Source organism: Cotesia typhae, unplaced genomic scaffold (assembly GCF_013202065.1).
Source record: "Cotesia typhae breed Kobodo isofemale line unplaced genomic scaffold, CoteBio_Ctyphae scaffold_13, whole genome shotgun sequence".
Classification (NCBI taxonomy): Eukaryota; Metazoa; Arthropoda; class Insecta; order Hymenoptera; family Braconidae; genus Cotesia; species Cotesia typhae.
The window spans coordinates 6,178,662-6,198,272 of NW_027423774.1; the positions used below are offsets into that span (position 1 = coordinate 6,178,662).

Here is a 19,611-nt window from a genome sequence, read left to right on the forward strand (position 1 = left end):
AACTTCCGGTAATAAAATGAATTTTTATTTATAAAAAATACTTTTATTGTCCATATAAATGTTTGCTAATGATTCAATAAATTGTAAAGACAGGATAAAAAATTTTAATAAAGATGTCGAGTTGTTAAAAGTTCCCTCGGTGAATAGAAGTAAAAGTGTCAAAAGTCAAGTTCGTAAATGGAGTGTCGACAACTCGGATACTCTTGAGCACAATTCATCTTCGTCACATGAGCCAAATCGTAAATCTTGTGTTCTGATTTATCAAAGTTATTTCCGTCATTTCTTAATCTGTTAAATAAAATCTAAAGTTATTTAACTTGACTAAAAAGTTTATCAACTATCTTTCAAAACTTTGATTTATGTTAATATTAATTCGAGATTTCCTGTGTAAAAAAAATCGTCTCAAAATTATCTTAAAATTGTCGTTTGTTTAAGATCTTAAACGCGACACAAACCAAGAATATTTTAAGACATTTTTAAGACACAAAAAAAAAATTGTGAGAGCAGATTTTTGAAATTTGGCTCTCAAATTTGTTATGAAAATTAATTTTTAGACAATTTTACGATTTTTTAATCACTACATTTTTGAGAACGCTCTTTTTAAATTGAATTTGAAATTTTTGGAAACTTAATTTTTTCGGAGCTGTCACTGTGATATCGTCTTATTTTCATAAAAAATTCGAGAATTAATTTTCAAAAATCTGCTCTCGGAATTTTTTTTTTGGCGTCTTAAAAAAGTCTTAAAATCGTCTTGATTTGTGTCACGTTTGATCTTAAACAAACGACAATTTTAAGACGATTTTTTTTTTTATACGGGTTATAATAACTTTACCTGAAAATCGCATGCAAAACTTCTTGGACAAATGTACCAGTACCGATTTTATCATCATCGCGATTTCTAGCCTCACAAATTGCTCTCATTACACAGGCTCTCCCATCAAGTCCAGCGCTAAAATCAAAATTTTGTCAAAAAAAAAAAACATTTTAATTATCTGTCTGACTATTCAATTATTTATCTACTGCCTTCAATTTATTTTAACGATGTTAGAATTAAATTTATTTAAACTACTACAAAATTTCATTAAAATAGAGAAATAGAAAGTCGGGTAGTTTATTTGTCTAAAGTAGGCTGACACTTTCTCAATTGCTTCAGTTGTATGTTAAATTAAATTTTTTTTACAACTCTAGTAATTTTTTTTCTTTTAGACAATATCTCACATACAAATAAAACTACTTTGGAAAATATATCAAGGGCAGAGAGAATACATTGGATAGAAAACAATATTGTACAAGCTTTTGCTTTTTTATTGCTCTCACCCTTTTGCTCTCTCTCTCTCTCTCTCTCTCTCTCTCTCTCTCTCTCTCTCTCTCTCTCTCTCTCTCTCTCTCTCTCTATATATATATATATATATATATATATATATATATATATATATATATATATATATATATATATATATATATATATATATATATATATATATATATATATATATATATATATATATATATATTTATATAAAACTCTAAAGCACATATAACTCTATTCTTTCACCGTTTTATATTTTATTTCATTTCTTATACTATTATATACACATACATATATATGCGCAAAGCGTTCTTGCATATTTACAAAGCATGTCAGTGTATTGAAAATGCAAAAGTATTTCACAAAAGTCACGATTGAGACTCAATGTACAGCAAAGACATCGAGTAGTAAATAGAAACAGCAAAATATACGGCTACTTTTTATTTATCGTGAATATTTTGGTATTGAAAAGAGATACGTGACAAATGACAAATTCTCGAAAGTGTCTCGACATTTTTCTGACAATAATAATAATTTACAACCACAATTAAAATAAAAAAAAAAAAAGTACTATTTGGCAGCCAAAATGGAAGTGGATTTCTCAAATGAAGAAAATTTATTTTTAATAAAATAATATCAATACTGATAATGTATAAATTAATTCATTGATTAAAAACAAAATTCAATAATAAATTTAAAACTATTCAGAACTAATTTTGTTCAAAAAATTATCTTGTAAAGAAATAGTTTTTCAAATATTTTTCAAACGATTTTGAAGATTATGAGATTTGAATGATCAATGTCCAAACTTTAAATAACTACTTAGAAGCAACAATTTTCAAGTTATTCAGAATTTTGAAACCGGATGAAATTTTAGTTGAAGAAAACAATATTGAGAAATAATTTGTGACATATTTACTGATGACTTACCCGAACATATTAGACAAAAAACTGATCAATATCGGGATTATTGAATCTACATCATGTTTATGCTATGATGCAGTCAATAATTCAAAAACGGCTGCATTAGGAAAACTGATTCATCAAACAAACTCTAAAAGGGGTAATATTGAGGCTATTAGCACTTCTGAGTAGTGAAAATTGAAGCTTAATGAACGAGCTTTACGATGCAATTTACTAAATTTGAATATCTTGTTTATTTCAGTAATTACACCAAGTTGAAGTGGTGAAAACATCAATTATTAGAATTTTTAAAATTTCAAATTTGTGTAATTTCCAAACTGCTCGCCTGATTAAGCTCATCTTTGAACTTAACTTGGGTCTTTATCAATAGATAAATCATGTTGAGTTTGAGAAGAATCGGTTATAAATTGAAAACGCTATCGTGCTGACAAGCCGCGTTATATCGTATAAATATATATTATATATAAACTTTTGAACCATATGTATTTTCTGACTCAGCTCGTCGAGGTAAGTCGGAATATAGCAAAATTTTTCAAAAGTTTCGTCATAAGGACCATTGCAATAGTTAGATTTCTATGAAATCTACTAAAAATAAAAAGGAAGGAGAAGCTGAGTAAAAGTTTTATAATTGTTCGGAAACAACTTGTAATGAAAATAATTTTCATTTGTTTGTTAAATTATATTTCCGAGCAATTTACCTTGGTAGAAACTTACGACTGAAGGAAGGCTTCGATTTTAGGAAAGACCAGGCTCCTTGTTCGCCGGTGCAGTAATTTAGTTATTTTTTTATCGACTTGACTTGGGAGCTCCCAAGCCAAAGCAGCTGTCATTCCCACCACTATTTGATCCGGGCTCGGGGCGAACGCTCCAATAGTTAAACAATATACCAGCTAAAGTAAATATTATTTTTACTATTTTAATTTTACCGAAAAACTATTTGAATAATAAATAAAGTCTAGATGTGAATATTACCTGAACATTGCTACCTTGAGGAAATATTAAATATCTCTTCTGTCGTGACAAAATATTTTCTTGGGCATCAGTGAAATTCTTAGCGTCCGCGACAACAATCCCTAAGCTTAGACAAACGAGGCAAAATATTCCGCGCTTCTGTAACCAGGATAAGTAAAAAGTAAAAAACCGCTAAAGAATGTCATATAAATATTACTTTTTTTCGTAGATATATATTTATATATTTTTATTTTTTGTTTATTATTTCTTTAGACACAAAAGAACGTACGTTTGTCATTTCACCGAACATAGTTTTCTTTGCCAGCTTGTCCGAGCCTCGTCTTTCAGCTATTTCCACCTCTGTACTTTATTTGTATTACCTGTTCCTATTACTCTATATATATTGTATATAAATTTTTTTTATATTTTTATACTACTGTTATTATCATCATCACACACTAGACTTTTCATAGACAAAGAGAGCTCAAATGGAAATAGAGTATTTATTATAAAGAGCTCAAAGAAACTAGTGTGCCTCTACCAGTAATTTTCAATGCCTCGACCTTACTGATAATTCTCAAAACCATCAAAGTTTAGCATCAATCCGTGATAATATCTTGATACAACATCCCACAAATCCGTTATATTATTTTTCTTTATTAACATTAATTTTATTTTATTTCATTATTTATTCATCTATATGCCAAGGCAAGAATTTAATTTAATAAATTTAGGAAAATAAAAATTAATAAATGAATTTCTTTCTGTAATTTATTTATTTATGCAAAATTAATATAAACTAGCAACCTTGCAGTCACTATGTGACTGCCGTGACTTGTGAACTATAAATAAATAAAATTGTGGTTTATTAAATAATGACTTTTGTTAAATTGCACTGTACTTTCTTAAATATTGACATTTTTAAAGATATAAACTCATCCTGATGTTACACTCATCAAGAGCTTTTATTTGAGTACCCACATGCATTTTCATATATTTTTTATATATACATATATATATTGTATATAAATATATGAAAAATTGATGTGGGTACTCAAATGAAAGGTCTTGATGAGTGTAATGTCGGGATGAGCTTGGATCTTTAAAAACGTCAATAGTTCACAAAATACAAGGTCATTTCTTAATTATGTATCTAGAGATAGAGGATTTTTGAATGCAGCCTAAGTTCTTATCATCATAAATTGTCTATCGGTGAGAATAATATGAAACATTGAGAAAGCACAACTTTAGACCAAGACCTTCCTAATGATACCAAATTATTTTAATAATATAGATTCTTAATTTTACGATTTAAGAAAAACTCGAACGCTTTATTTTTAATCACGGAAAAAAGAAAACTCGAAAAATTACAGTATAGAATGTCAAATCGGTCCTGTTGTAATCAAAACTATAAAAATTACAGTTTAAAATAACATTTTTCTAAATTCAATTTTTTAAGTTAATATTCAGAGCCTTGAATGTAAATATTACACTCTTATAAAATCTGTAATGATTACATTTGAAACTGTAATTTTTCCAGTTTTCATCACGAAGCGCCACGTTGCATTATATACTGTAATTTTTCGAGTTTTCTTTTTTCCGTAAAGTTTTCAAGAAAATGTGAACATCCGATGTGACAACAAAAAAGTGCTCATGTATAGTCGTAGTAAAATTAAGCAATTTAAATGTTACATTCTGATTTCCGGTTTAAGTTTTAAACATAAATCGCAAGGATTTAAAATAAAAATTTACCATACAACAAAGTCTAAAAAACTATTTGTTCTGAGAATAAAAATTTATTGATTGACAGAAATACACTTGAGTGAAATTACATCAATAGAATAGGTAATGGGTTGTAAAAAAAATTTATTGGATTTACAGATGAAGGTAGTTTAGTCATCAGAAAAGTCATCGATACTAATTAATTGCAGAGGACAACGGCGTGTATATCGGTGGCACTCAACCTGGAAGTCCTTCTCGTCAGTACAATTGGTGCAATTGGTATTCGATGTTCTGAAATCACAGCCAGTTAGACCTTACAGTGAATACTAGTAGACGTACATATATGTAGGTGCATATCAACCCACACAATTTAATAAATTTAATAAATGTGCGGACGTAGAGAGAGAGTAGAGAGCAGAGAGCAATTGAGGACTGAGGATTGAGGATATGAAAATGAGCGTAAGAGAGAAAATTAGAGCAGACAAGGCCCGATAGATGATGAAACTCGATTAATTGATTCGAGTGTGCATTCCTAGAATAATTCAAGTGGTTCATACCGCGCTAACAATTTTAATATCTTCGCCATAACGCTGTCCTCACGCTTTGCGTACCTCATCGCTTCGCAAATGTTTCGTGCGAGGCAGGATTGACCATCAAGCCCGTGGCTGGAGCAAAAAATTTTAAATATTCATTTTAATTCGCTTATTTATGAAATCTATAAAGAGCGGAAGAGTAAAAATTAAAAATAAAAATTACCTCTGGTACAAAAATTTAATGTCGTCGTGTAAATCATAAATAGACCGCTTTTTTTTGGTGTTGGTGCCGTCAGGTAAATGCCAAGAAACTTTGAAGCCCGAAGCTTGGTTGAAAATGGTCGTCCAGCCAACAGAAGCTATTTTATAGTTGAGTCGATACTGCCAACGAAAAATCATTACTTCCATACAATAAAAATCTAAATATATTGTATATTATCGCCCAAGAACGACAATATGATAGAGTGTTGTTCAATAAATGTCGATTTTTTTTTTATAAAACCGATAAATTTACAGATTTTTATATCGAATAAAAAATAATATAAGAGCCAAGTAAAAAGTCCCACAAATTCAAGCTAAGAGTGTTGCTCAATGAGACAAATAGCCTCTGAGCTGAGGTTGAAGCCAATATTAAGGACTATCGAGTCTGCATCAACGGCTAGTAGACGTGAAGCGAGTAAAAAATAAGAATAAGTAAGTGAGTAAGTGAGCCAGTAGACGGTGTGTGTGTGTGTGTGTGTGTGTGTGTGTGTGTGTGTGTGTGTGTGTGTGTGTGTGTGTGTGTGTGTGTGTGTGTGTGTGTGTGTGTGTGTGTGTGTGTGTGTGTGTGTGTGTAAATGATGGAGACGACGGAGCAGAATAAGGAGCAGAAGGAGTAAAAGGTCGTAGTCGGCTGATCCTGGCAACCCATTTGTCATTGACTCTACTACATTCTACGCTAAAACACTACAGTCTATAGTAGTACTAAAGTGTGTAGCGACTCGCTAAGAGCAACCAGACTCTTCTGTTTCTTACAGCCGAGTAATATAAAAAGCGTCAAGATCTATTTGTATTCGATACACCCAGCTCCCAAGATAAGGATCCGATGATTTAAAACTTTTATCTATTTTTCACAGAGACAACCTTCTCATCTTCTTTATTTTGTTCTCTTACTGCCGCTGTAAATAATTCAAAAATATTTATAAAATGGCCCATTGTTATTAGAGGAAGGTAGCATAAAGTGGGTAGGTGCTATTTTATGGTGACATTGAGTGCGAATGTCAAAGTATACATTTGTAGTGATCATGGTAACACTCCTGAGTATTTGAAAGTTCTGATTGGGTGTTTGAGTTTTGACAGAAAGTAACAAAATACAAAATAAAGAAATTGCTAAATTTGTTAAAATTACGAATGAAATGTGTCATCAGATGATTCGGGCACTATTACATTTATGATAATATTGATGAAACCATATTATTTTGGTACCATTTAACTCTAAAGGACGATACAAGTTCGGATGGTTCCCTTTGTATTTTTGATTTTACAATCGTTTAGCAAAAAAACGTGTACTGGGGCAAAGTGGGTACCTACTTGCGCTGCTCTGATTCAATTCTATATTTATTTTGTTATACAATATTATCAAGTAATACGTAAATATAAGAAAAAAGCGGAAATACATTCTTGATTGAAAACTTATTATCAATTTCAATAGAAAAATGCTTATTTTGCTTAAAATTAATGCAACAAAAATAAGATCATTATTTGAATGATTGCAATGTCTAAAAATCTTTTTTTTTTATGTTAGCTAAATACACAATTTTATTATCAAAATTAGTTTTATCATTAGATTCATCTATCTGTAGTGCTTATCCGCTTTGGGCTAAGGGGTAGGGCAAAGCGAGTTTTTAAACAATTTTGATTTTTTATTTATAAAAAATTCTTAGGTCCAAACTAAGACAATATTCCTATCTAATATTGAAGTTCGATCACTACTATGTCGGATAGAATAATATTAAGAAGTAAGTCGAAGAAAAACTAAAACTTCTAGGCCTTTTTAGTTAACTTACCCGCTTTAGGCCACCCTCCCCTACGTTTCTACTTGTATGGAACCCTGTTATTGGCCGTGCTGTTGGATTCATTTTTTGATAAATAAATAAATAAAATAACTAGTACTTACAAAAAAAGTGCTGCCTTTTCGGAACGCAAGCGACCTGCGATAACGGTGCCCGTTAATTAAGACAAAATCATCAACTAAAACAACAACCAAAATCAAAAGTACGAGCTTTGAAGTCATAGTACGCTCTGTAAGTATATAAATGTATTTGTGTATATTTGTACACCGTGAGGGTGCACAGTTATCGTCTCAGCTCGAATCCTTAACCACTGGCAACCGTGTCACGAAGGAAAGTTACTGGAATATATCCTTAGCAAGTTTACCCGGAGTTTCCGACTACGATTTATCCTCAGGAGTTAACCTACCACCACCAACACTACCACCGTCTCTTCCACTTCTCTTTTATGGCAACAACAACTTCCTCTGGATGATAGCCCGGCCTGGCTCATATTATATAAATTTTGCTCCATTCCTGGTGAGCCGTCTCGGCTCTTGTACTTTCTCATCACATCAGATTCTGAACAGCGCATTCTACAGCCCTCTTAGTCTCCATAGTTGCACTTTGAGCCACCACCTCCTGCTCCCTCTCTTACGTATTCTACTCTCTGCTCGTGAATTTCTAAACCCTTGATATATACCTTCAGCCAATTAGTAACAAGGCGGTTTGTCTTGATTCCATGAGATTCTCCTGCTGGTTAATTTAATTTAATTTGTACTCTACCTCGATTTAAATCAACGATACAAATTACACGATACACTTACTCATCTTTTTACTCATTTTTATCCGAGGAAAATTGATCAAGTGACGAAACGGTGATTATGGTAATAATGAAGCTTGTTAAGGCTTGGTGAGTTGTATTAGCATTGCAGAAAGGCTGTCTCAAATGGGCATGGGCCAAACTACAGCTCTGCGCTGGTTTTGTCAGGTGTACAAAGGTCGTTAGTCTGCTTTCGGTAAACAGTCCAGGTGTCCGGTTTGCTCCATGACATATCTGTATATTTTGTCTCGCTGTGTACCTCAGTAAATGTCTGAAGGCAAACAACCGAAGGCTTCTGTGAATTTATTTTGAATAATTTGTCAGCAAACAATCTCGATTTACGGTCAGAGGAGAAATATTCACTAATAAATAAAAATAACAATCTATATTGTTAAGAAAATAAGAAAAATTTTGTGACCACACGGAAAAAAAATTATATGAAAAATTACAATAGTAATGTCGTAATCCAGGACTATACTTTTAGTATCTTGATTTTTACGATGCTGCCGTCTACAGAATACAATTTGAATTATTGAAAATTACGATGTTATTTAGTAAATTTTTTTTCTGTAAGAGCAAGTGAATAAGGACGCATACTATATGTTTTAATAAAAGAAAGACAGAGTCCAGTAGTTTGCGGCGCCATCACCAAAAGATGACTAATTACTGTATGGAGGGTCTTATTATGTGACTGAACATAAAATTTAGATATGCCTCTGATAGCGTGAGGGGATAAACCTTGGACTTGTGGCGGAGAGGTCTCCGGGTTCGATTCCTCGGTGATGCAGAATTGTTTTTTTCATTAACCTAAGCTTCTTTTTAATTTAAGTGATAGAAATTTACGATACTGCATCGTAAAAATTACGATGATTGAGTTTAGGTCCGGCATTACAATATTCTATACAAAAATTACGATGTTTTTACCGTAATTTTTCATACAGTTTTCTTTCCGTGCAGTGTATTTACAAAAGAAAATGGGTTTTTATGATTAAATTTAGGATCGTTGGAAAAGTCTTGACCTGGAGTTGTACCTTTTCATGGTTACATATTATTCTCACCGATAGACAATTTGTGATGATAAATACTTAGGCTGCATTCTAAAATTCTCTATCTTTAGATACATAATGAAGAAATGACTTTGTATCTTGTGAATTATTGGAATTTTTAAAGATATAATAAGCTCATCCCGATGTTACACTCATCAAGACCTTTCGTTTGGATACCCACATCAATTTTTGATATATTTATGGGTATTATACACATCTATACACATACAAAAGATTTTTAGATATATAGTGACTTATCACGATATCTCTGGAATTATAAGGCGTAGAGACTTCAAATTTGGTACGAATATTATTTTTGCTATGTAGAGATCAGCTAAGAACGGATTTGAAGAAATTCCTTCCTCAAAGGGGTTTGAGGGGGCATTAACAAAAAAAAATTCTAATTTTTAAACTACAGCTCCCATAGACTCCAAATTTGATAGGAATCTTCTGTAAGAGATGTAGAAATAGTCTATGAACGAATTTTACGATAGGTCACCCCATAGGAGGTTGCGGGGGTGGGTATCAACAATGAAAAATTAAAATTTTCACACTATAGCTTCTACAGACTCCAAATTTGGTAGGAATTTTCTTTAAGTGATGTAAAAATTATTTATAAACAAATTTTACGATAGCTCACGACACAAGGGGTTGCGGGGGTGGGTGTTAACATTAAAATTTCAGTTTCCGAGCTGTAGCTCCTATAAGCTCCAAATTTGGTAAGAATCTTTTGTATGTGATGTAGAAATAATTTAATATCGGAATTTATGACAACCTACACCCGATATGGACTGCGGGGGTGGATGTTAAGAATGAAAATTTCAAATTTCCAAGCTCTAGCTCCGATAGGATCCAAATGATATAGTTATTGCACATTGAAAGTTACAATGAATATTAGCTAAAATGATCACATGAATAAAAGGTACAGACCAATCCGATGGAATTTAGAATATGAGCAAGTCTAGACAATACTCCAATTAAATTTAAGTCTAGGTTTAAAAATACAATTCTATAAAGTGCCCAGCGGAGCGGGCGGGTAACAGCTAGTATGTATATATGAAAAATAAATGAAAATGCATGTGGGTACTCATATAAAAGCTTTTGATGAGTGTAACATCGGGATGAGTTTATATCTTTAAAAACGTCAATGGTTAAAAAAGTACAGTGCAATTTAACAAGAATCATTATTTATTAAAGCAAAATTTTATTTATTTTTTTTAGTTCAAAATTTTCGGCAGTCACATAGTAACTGCAAGGTTGCTTGTAAATAACTATCAAAGGTTTTATTATTAAAAAATTAACAGATGGTGATTAGAAATAATAAGAGTGAATCCGCGATATTGAGTCGAGTAATCCGTAGCCCTCGGGACAATGTGAGTAGATTAACGCGCAATTATCTCGACGTCTTCCAACTAGAGCAGCTTCTGTGTAATCCTTGTCAGCGAACGTCGAATTATTGCCGTAGTCTGGCCTGTAAGTATACATATTAAATAGCGTTATTATCAAACATCAGATATCAAACAGTGTGTGTTGTCTTTAATGCATGCACCACATATGTGTCTAAGAGCTTATTTACGGACGTACAACCAAAGTTAGGTTCTAAATATTTAAATCCTCGATGATGAAGTAAGTTGACAAAGTAATAAAGACTTACGTCAAGACGACGTGTAGCAAATTTTCTACAAGAGTTTCACGGTTCAGCGGAACACTTGACGCCTCACATATACTTTTTAGCATACAAGCTTTTCCGTTTCCGCTCCATCTGAAAACAACCAAAAGAAATCTACAGTTCAACCCTTTAGTTTTATTCGCAAATAATAGAGTGGCTCTTAAACACGCTAGTTCTAGTTCTAGCGGCTAACTGAGATACTTTTTTTGTACAATTGAAATGATTCATTTATTTACATTTACAATCAAATTATTTGGTTGGAAAAATATTTAAGTCGATTGTAACTTTTAAAATTTTGTCTTAATAATTGAATTTAATAACGGGAATTAATTTTATTTTCTTCAGTGCCTTCAACACTCGAGAGACTGTCGGTATTCAGTGATATAAAAACAATCCAATTAGTTTGGACGATAAATTATTATCGATTTTTAGTACTTGGATGATTAAAAGTTTTTATAAAATGTTTTATTGTCTTAAACTGAAAAATATTTAAGTAATTCATCGAGCTTAGCAACTTAAAGAATTGTTGTAATTATTTATTATTGCTTGTACCGTGAGTTAAGCTTTTGCAGGATTTATATTTCTATTGTAATTGTTATTATGGAAGCAATTATATGTGCTGTGAAAAGATTTTGCGATAATTAAAGAGCTCCCAGAAAAGTCTCTTGATTATATTTTATTGAAAACAATAGTGGAGAGTGGATCAATAAATTTGCAACAGTAAGCGAGAAATTTGAGAAACAATTAAGACTTGATTTTTTAATTGAACGATTTTTCATTCAATTGCATTCTATATCAATTATATTAATCATTTTAAATAATATTAATGGATTTGTAAAAAATAAAAAAATTTTTAATTTTGCAATTCTTGCTTGACTAATTGATAAAATATTCTTCAATTTATAGATAGTTAATTTATTATAAGTATTTAAGCTGCATTCAAAAATGTTTTTTCTCTAGATACATAATTAGGAAATTACCTTGAATCTCGTGAACTATTGACATTTTTAAAGATATAAGCTCGTCCTGTTGTTACACTCATCAAGACCTTTCATTTGAGTACCCACATCAATTTTTCAAATATTTATATATATTATATATATGAATATATGAAAAATATATAAAAACGCATGTAGGTACTCAAATAAAAGCTCTTGATGAGTGTAACATCAAGATGAGCTTACATCTTTAAAAACGTCAATAGTTAAAAAGTACAGTGCAATTTAACAAGAGTCATTATTTACTAAAGCAAACTTTTACTTATTTTCAGTTCACAAGTCACGGCAGTCATATCGTAACTGCAAGGTTGCTAGTTATTATTATTAACTAAAAATTGTCGTTTATTAAAAAAAAAAAAATTTACCTTTGCAATTCTTGCTCGACTAATTGATAAAATATTCGTCTTTCATCATTACCAGATATGGATCTGCGTCGACGTTTTAATGTCGAAAAATAATGAGTTGAATTTTGGGGTAGCGGGTATTGAAATTGAAAATTTTGACTGTAGCTGAGTATTCTTTTTCCAGTTAATATTGGCACTGAAATTCCTAAAATAAACTAAAAAAAAATAAAAAAAGAAAAATATTTTACACTTAAATATTGACTGAAAATATAAAACGAGTTTTATAAAAATATTTCAAGGGAATGACAAAAAGGTATTCATTGAAAAAGCACAAGAATTATTATCGATTTGTCGATAAAAAATGAGTGTTTGATATTTGTATTAAATTTAAATTTGAAAGGTGAATTTTATTGAGGAAAATACAAGGTAATAAAAGAGTTTTTGTCTGTGGATAGTAAAGACGGGGAAATAGAGAGAAAGAGTAATGATGATGTCATGAAAGTACACATAAAGGTAGGTTTATTAAGGGTGTCTCGTATAAGAGAAGAGGAAAGTGCATGTGGATGGCAGCAGAGAGCTTGAGGAGAGATGAGGGATGAGGAATCAGGAATGAGGGTGAAAAGAGGTGAGCGGCCCGGGGGGAGCTAAAATACCAGCGAACGAGAGACAAACACTGAAGGAGAAGTACCAAGTGCGACAGAGATCCCCCAACAAAGAGACCCACCCGGATAGTTGAGAGCAACGACACGACAAATAAAATCCCATATCCAACGGGATGATGTTGAAAAAGGGTATAAAATTACAGTCGCTCGAAAGGTAGACTTCGCTTTTTTCTTTGGTCAGAGTCGAGCTTTTTTCCGACCTTTTTTTTCTCTCCTCCCCTCTCTCTTTGCTCGTATTTCAACTTTTCGAATTTACTATTATAATGTGTGTCGCATGCCCATTTTTATCCTCTGACGATCTGATATTACTCTTACCCACGAAACGAGCTTTCTTATTATTATTATTACTATTATTACTATTGCTGTTACTTATTACACTAACCCCCTTTTTTTTTAGACCCGGCTATTTATTATTAAATTCATCATTCCTATGCTAATTTATCCGTTTTTTCATCCTCAACTACTGCAGTACAATAATAAATGTCATTTTTTACGGTAATATTTTTGCCGGTCAAAAAAACGTTCAATTTTAATATTTGGCTATTTTTTTATTTTTTTTTTGTCGATAAAATTTTTTCCCAAGCCTCAATATTGAGTCGTAAGGATTTCCAAGTAAATATCAAAGACCCGCGGGCAAAAAGTTGATCCTAAGCAGCCAGAGCTTTTTTTGGTAATCCCAAGCCTGTATCTCTGATGTGTTTATTTTTTTTTCACCCAACGGCAATAGTAAACAACTTCAATCAATATTTATAATTCTCATCAAATAAATAACCCATTAAATGTTGGGACTGTCAATAAAATATTAAAAAAAAAATTAGGAAAACGGTTGACTCTGAAGGCCATCCTTGCAAATTCCCGCTACTTTCTTAATTAAGCGCTCAAAATTGCGCTTATTACGTTTTTGAACTCGAAGAGCTCAAAAATATAATGTTCATGTAATTTTGAGCTCTCCGAGCTCAAAAGTCTGATAGACGTTTAATAAAACACTATTTTTTGAATTTTCAAACCGCAGTAACTTTTGAATGAATGAACCGATTTTCACGCGGTTTGGCAACATTCGACGCAGTTTTTCAAATTCTATGATATATTTTAAACACAAATTGATAAGACCGGAAGTTTCGGTGTAATTCGAAAAAAAAAACGCTTTTATTCGATTTCTTTCGTCAACGATAACTCACGAACGAACCAACCGATTTTGACCGGCTTAGTGGCGATCAACGTGGTTTTTTGATGTTAAAAGCTGATTAGTTTTTGGAATTGATTGATCGAGCCGTTTAAAAGTTATTAAAAAAAAAACTTGATTTGAAAAAATTTTTTTTCGTAGTTTTTTTAAGATTCCTCAAAATCTACCGGTCGGAATCGGTCCAAATTGTATTCATAATCTAAGTTTGGTCAAGCCCTTTCAAATGACATCAACCGCGATCAAATCGGCCAAGCCGTTCAAAAGTTATGAGAGGTTTACATACATACACACATACATACATACATTCATACATACAGACATAAAGCCAAAATCGCGGGAATAGTCAGGGAAGCTTCCTAGGACCTCAAAACGTCAAGATCTGATGAAAACTCGATTTTTGGAAAACGAGATAAAAACAATAACTTCCCGATTTTTGAAAATTTTCAATTTTCTTAACGGGAAGTTAAAAATAAATAAATAATTACTAATGATAACATTATTAGTTATTAGTTACAATCGATAAATTAGATCCATGAATTTGTACATGTAAATATAAATTTATAGATGTTAAATAGATAGAGTGGAATAGTGAGAAGGAATAATGGTTAATTATCGATTAAACCAATGAGGTGCGAGGATGCGGAAGATCGTTACCGGTCTAGTCATTTTGCCCGGGAGACATATCCAGATAATATAATAGAAGCTATTACGAATAAAGTGCTACCTTCAGGCAATAAAAATCCACCGGATCCGTAAATAAAATTCGTCTTTATTCTCGTCTTCAGCTCCCACTTTAACTCACCCACAATATTGTCTAGCGACGTCGATAAAAAATACCGCTAAATAAAACAACAAGATTGTAAAGAAAGGAGGGTTTTACGTGACGAAAATTTCATCAGTCGATCAATAAATAAGTAAATAAAATAAAAAATCATTGTTGTGATTATTAATTACCTTGTATGCTCCGCCGTATGGATAGACAATCGGTAGTGCCGGATAAATTTGTTTTAAATTTGTTTCACTCGCCGTACAATATCTTTTGATGGTACTTGAACCGTAATATAGCTCAATAAATAACAAAATAATGACTTTTTTATCAACTCCTTCACAATTTAAATACATTTTCTCAGTCTATATTTATCCTGAAGATCATAAATTAATATTAAAAGTATACTTTTGTTTACCTTCAATTTACGGTCACTGTTTAACCGATTTAAGTTTAATAAAAGCATTACGGCCAAAGTTTTTATTAGAATTTACTGGAAAGTTATTAAAAATTATGCGATAAAAATATTATACAATACCTGGGATGAACGTCAAGTAAATACAATTTGGGTAAAGTACTTGAGAGGTGATTCGGCGCAACCGGGATAACTTGAGGCACAATCACCACCAGATCTGCCCAATAGTTCGGCTCGGTGGTACAATTTGTCGATATAACGGCGGCTTGAATTAACCGTCTCCGGTAAGTCTTCCGATGGTCTGGATACCATAAAAATTCAATAAAATATAATATAATAACGATTTATATCTCTTCGAAATTCATAAATCCAGTTAATATATAATAAATTTCATTTTTCAGTCACACAACATTTTTTAATTGATCCTTTCACGCGATAAATTTATTGTATATCAAGTTATTAAATTTATAATAACTTAACCGGTTATTTAGCAACAAAAATACGGATAAAAAAATACGCCGTTCGGCCACACCCGAAATGAAAGGTAGATTTCATAGAATGAATTATCATTATGTTTCAATAACTTTCGTTTGACCTCTTAACTTCGATAAAATGAATAATATATGTCAAAAAGTTGGTAAACGGAGTCTATATCCGCGGACAAAATATCCTCAGGATAAAATATCTTTTGTCAGAATATTTGTGGACAAAATATCTTAAAATTCAATAAAAAAGAAGTTTAAAAACTAAAATATTATAATGTCAAAACAGTTACACAAAAACCATGTTAAAAAGGCGCAACACGATTATCTGCGCTTGTAATGAACTATTACTGAGTAAACACACACAAAAACCATGTTAAAAGAGCGCAACACAATTACTCGCGCTTGTATTGGTCTAATATCGAATAAACACACACAAAAACCATGTGTCGAAAAATTTCATTAAAATAGTTTTAATTGTTTTATTGGTATTTAATTCTTCAAATTATGTATATTTTGTCCAAGGATTTTCCGTCCATGGAGGATATTTCGTCCGAGGATATAGAATTATAGAATCAAAAAGTGTCCGCGTTTGAATGGGTGTATGTGGCAGGGAAATTGGTCGAAAAAATGATCGTACCGGAATAATTTTTGTTTTATTATATAAAGTGACACAAGATGAAATTTCTCAATTAATATGGGCGTTTAATTCACTGTCGTTAAATTATTATTTATAAAAAACTAATATATGACTGTGTATTTTTTTTTGTATATCTTTCTTGGTTTCAGAATTTTTTTCTTGATTCAAATTAATTTTTTTTTCTGTGTGAGAGAGTCGTTATTTACTATAGTGACAGCTACTGATCACTTATTTTCGATATTAAATTATTAATTTAATAAATTTAAATTATAACTTTTTTTGAACTTCACTCGACTAGTTAAGAGATATTACGACAAAATTCCGAGTGAATTTTGACATGAGGACCATTACAAAAGATTGATTTTTATGAAATCTACCTAAAAAGGCAATTTACGGTAATAAAAAAATTAAAAGATAATTTCAGTATAAAAGCTCATAAACCTGAGAAATAATACGGTCTAACGATAACCTAACGAAGCTTACAGTATAACTTTGACTAACATCATTCATATTCTCTCGTTAACTACACTCTCTACTCTATACAATCTGCTATATCTATACACTGTGTACAGTGTACTCTGTACCTTATTTCTTCCCAACTAACTCAATATAACAACTTTAATTCTCCTCTATTCGTGTATAAGTAAGCGAGCAATAAAGAAAATAAAATCAAGCTATATAAACTAAAAATCAAGGGCTTAAAAAGTAACCAAATATCTAGAGTTGTTTTATTTTATTTTATTTTATTTTATTTAAAGCATCCAGCGCAGGAAATTTATTTATGATAAAAAAATTCTTCAAAAGAAAACAGAGTTTTATTCATCTCAAAAATATTTATTTATTTTCATTTAACTTGAATAAGTAATGAAGGATTTACTTTGTTGAGTTTAAGTTTAAACAAAAACTTACGTCAGTAATAAATGAACAACATCTACGAGAACGTCGGTGTTTACTCGATTCAATGGAGTTTCTGCAAGCTCGCAAATACTTCTTAAAAGACACTGTCGACCGTCGCTCCAGTTGTACCTGCAAATGGACAAGATTATTTATTTTTTTTTATTTATTTTGATAACTTTATTGCAAGCTCTGCATTATCTTGTTACTCTGAAACAACATTCTCAGCAACTTTGATAATTAATCGTTCCGCAATAATCATAATAGAGTACTATCAATTTGCTTAAATTTATGTTGACTTGATGAATAATTTCATTATTTTAATTAAAATTAGTAAATTTTGTAGGATAATTTACTCTTAAATAAATCTGCGAACTAATTAATTTGGAAATTTTTTTTTTTTTTATTTTTTTTAGAATGAATAATTAAGATTTTATATTATAATTTTATATAGACACTGAGTGGCAAATAATTAGTGGCTCATCTTGACGAGACAACGAGCAAGATGACGAGCTGAAAAAGAAGAACAAGAACAAGAACAAGAAGATGAAGAAGGAGGATGAGGACCGATGACAACAATGACACTGCGACAACGTTTCAGCGACATCAACTACGCTGTGGATAGGACAAGTAAGATAAAGAGAGTACTTGAGTCTCATTTTATACTTTTTTATTTTTTTTTTAATGCACTTTACCGTCGGTTGTAATAGAAATAAAATAAAACAGAATTACAAAAGTACAAGTAGAATAAAATCGATTTTTGAAAATGGACTTTCACTCTAATTTATCCGTACTCCGATTTGATGCGCAGCCTTACTCGCTGAAACTAAACACTAAATTAATTACGGAGGTGTATGCGTGAAATTGCTTGTAATTTTATCTCGGACGAGGTTCACCTCCGCCTTTGTGGCGACAAAGGGCTGACTAATGAAACCAAATTCTCCTTTTGAATGAAACTAAATAAATTATTTATTTTATCATTTAATAATAAATAAATTTAATTTAATAGAGACAAGTCTTGAAAAGTATTAACTGTTCCTCAAATGTACCTGCTGGAATAGTGTAATTAAATTTCTCTCGGCGTAAATTAATTGGGACACGCGGCAATTTATTCAAGACGGTAGTACTTCACATGCTGCTTCATTCTTTCATTTAATTATACTGTTAATTACTATTAATTATCACCCATCACTTTTAAATATATAATTTCTCATTTTTCAAATAAATAATCCATTTTATTGAGCGATTAAATCAATAATTTACGGAGTTGGAAATTTTTTTCTGAAGAATATTTAAATAGAATAATTTTTCACGAAGTTTTCACAAAGAATTTTTTACTCTTTTAATTAAAAATTAATTTTTTTACTTGATGTTAAATATAAATGGTTATTTTTTTTTTTCGTGTTGTATTGTGAGTGCATTAATCTTCTTAAGCATGAAGATAATGACTATATTGGCATGTGAAAAATAATATAATTTGTAGATACAAACAATATTACTCGAATGTTTTATTTGGTATCGTTTAAATAAATTATTGTATATTATTCAAAAGCATTCAGTAGCAGAAATGGCTGAAATAGCTGGGGATTTTCAGTGGGATTGTCGACACGCAAACGCAGCAGTTAACGTCCGACGTATATAATATAAAATAACGTGGGAAGTGTAGGTTAGAAAATTCGATAATCCACTGCGGTACACTGCAAACGATTTCAATACTCGATTTAATACAACTAATTTATTTTATTATCATTATTATTATTTTATATATACTGTAAATAAAATTATTATGATTATTATTAAAAACAAGGGTAATTATTTACAAGTGGGGTCCACCCTATGTTGGGCAATATCTAGGAGAAAAATTAACATTTTTTTTATTCTGCTTGTATCTACGCCGCATTTATGATAAAAAATATCGTAAAGGAAAAAAAAAATTTCGATTGATTTTTTCCCTTTAAAAGTTGGAAAAAATTTTGGCTTTCATGTTTTTGGATAAATTTCTACACGGAAAAATGTAAACTGTAAAATTCACTCGGATTTCAGTTAATTTTTATAGTTTCAAATAGTAAAGCGGACATCGGGGTGACAAAAATATAAATATTACAGAAATTAATGTAGCAAGAGTAAAAGCCACAATTTATAATTTAATATCGAAAATAAGTGATCACTAGCTGTCACTGTAGTAAATAACGACTCTCTCATCTCAAAAAATTACAGTGTTAA

The 19,611-nt window shown here is 31.0% G+C and overlaps 4 protein-coding genes across 5 annotated transcripts; all 4 read right to left on the bottom strand.

Annotated features, from left to right (window-relative positions):
• Nucleotides 1-53: 53 nt before the first annotated feature.
• On the bottom strand, nt 54-3,622 carry LOC141535093 (uncharacterized). Its single transcript, XM_074254881.1, has 5 exons — nt 3,474-3,622; nt 3,206-3,343; nt 2,948-3,123; nt 833-949; nt 54-288 (listed from the first exon to the last, which is right to left on the bottom strand). The coding sequence occupies exons 1-5, from the start codon at nt 3,492-3,494 to the stop codon at nt 159-161; spliced, it is 582 nt and encodes a 193-aa protein (XP_074110982.1). The 5' UTR covers nt 3,495-3,622; the 3' UTR covers nt 54-158.
• Nucleotides 3,623-4,988: 1,366 nt separating this feature from the next.
• Nucleotides 4,989-8,668, bottom strand: LOC141535029 (uncharacterized). 2 transcript variants are annotated; one of them, XM_074254752.1, is made up of 5 exons: nt 8,294-8,668; nt 8,170-8,222; nt 5,663-5,820; nt 5,464-5,571; nt 4,989-5,197 (listed from the first exon to the last, which is right to left on the bottom strand). In XM_074254752.1, exons 1-5 carry the CDS (start codon nt 8,307-8,309, stop codon nt 5,077-5,079), a joined length of 456 nt encoding a protein of 151 aa, XP_074110853.1. In that variant the 5' UTR covers nt 8,310-8,668; the 3' UTR covers nt 4,989-5,076. The 2 variants fall into 2 exon arrangements, with proteins under 2 accessions (XP_074110853.1, XP_074110852.1); XM_074254751.1 differs by lacking the exons at nt 8,170-8,222; nt 8,294-8,668 and adding an exon at nt 7,595-8,093.
• A 1,871-nt stretch (nt 8,669-10,539) lies between these two features.
• Nucleotides 10,540-16,969, bottom strand: LOC141534882 (uncharacterized). Its single transcript, XM_074254493.1, has 6 exons — nt 16,936-16,969; nt 15,496-15,673; nt 15,146-15,333; nt 12,368-12,561; nt 10,990-11,097; nt 10,540-10,806 (listed from the first exon to the last, which is right to left on the bottom strand). Exons 3-6 carry the CDS (start codon nt 15,311-15,313, stop codon nt 10,647-10,649), a joined length of 630 nt encoding a protein of 209 aa, XP_074110594.1. The 5' UTR covers nt 15,314-15,333; nt 15,496-15,673; nt 16,936-16,969; the 3' UTR covers nt 10,540-10,646.
• Nucleotides 15,508-17,650, bottom strand: LOC141535327 (uncharacterized). The gene is made up of 3 exons (XM_074255194.1): nt 17,598-17,650; nt 17,404-17,520; nt 15,508-15,673 (listed from the first exon to the last, which is right to left on the bottom strand). The coding sequence occupies exons 1-3, from the start codon at nt 17,648-17,650 to the stop codon at nt 15,508-15,510; spliced, it is 336 nt and encodes a 111-aa protein (XP_074111295.1).
• Between the last annotated feature and the right edge of the window lie 1,961 nt (nt 17,651-19,611).

What these genes read in the sequence shown, in the direction of transcription:
- LOC141535093 (XM_074254881.1), bottom strand. Translation starts at nt 3,494, where the DNA reads ATGTTCGGTGAAATGACAAAC. An exon ending in CTCAAGGTAGCAATGTTCAG is followed by an intron (nt 3,124 to 3,205) that starts GTAATATTCACA and finishes TATTTACTTTAG; the next exon opens with CTGGTATATTGTTTAACTAT. An exon ending in ATCGAAGCCTTCCTTCAGTC is followed by an intron (nt 950 to 2,947) that starts GTAAGTTTCTAC and finishes TTTTGATTTTAG; the next exon opens with CGCTGGACTTGATGGGAGAG.
- LOC141535029 (XM_074254751.1), bottom strand. Translation starts at nt 7,711, where the DNA reads ATGACTTCAAAGCTCGTACTTTTGATTTTGGTTGTTGTTTTAGTTGAT. An exon ending in GAAAAGGCAGCACTTTTTTT is followed by an intron (nt 5,821 to 7,594) that starts GTAAGTACTAGT and finishes TTTCGTTGGCAG; the next exon opens with TATCGACTCAACTATAAAAT. An exon ending in ATTAAATTTTTGTACCAGAG is followed by an intron (nt 5,572 to 5,662) that starts GTAATTTTTATT and finishes TTTTTGCTCCAG; the next exon opens with CCACGGGCTTGATGGTCAAT.
- LOC141534882 (XM_074254493.1), bottom strand. Translation starts at nt 15,313, where the DNA reads ATGTATTTAAATTGTGAAGGAGTTGATAAAAAAGTCATTATTTTGTTA. An exon ending in CATACGGCGGAGCATACAAG is followed by an intron (nt 12,562 to 15,145) that starts GTAATTAATAAT and finishes ATTTTTTTTTAG; the next exon opens with TTTATTTTAGGAATTTCAGT. An exon ending in TTGCTACACGTCGTCTTGAC is followed by an intron (nt 10,807 to 10,989) that starts GTAAGTCTTTAT and finishes GTATACTTACAG; the next exon opens with GCCAGACTACGGCAATAATT.
- LOC141535327 (XM_074255194.1), bottom strand. Translation starts at nt 17,650, where the DNA reads ATGATTATTGCGGAACGATTAATTATCAAAGTTGCTGAGAATGTTGTT. An exon ending in GCTGAGAATGTTGTTTCAGA is followed by an intron (nt 17,521 to 17,597) that starts GTAACAAGATAA and finishes GTCCATTTGCAG; the next exon opens with GTACAACTGGAGCGACGGTC. An exon ending in GTTGTTCATTTATTACTGAC is followed by an intron (nt 15,674 to 17,403) that starts GTAAGTTTTTGT and finishes TATGGTATCCAG; the next exon opens with ACCATCGGAAGACTTACCGG.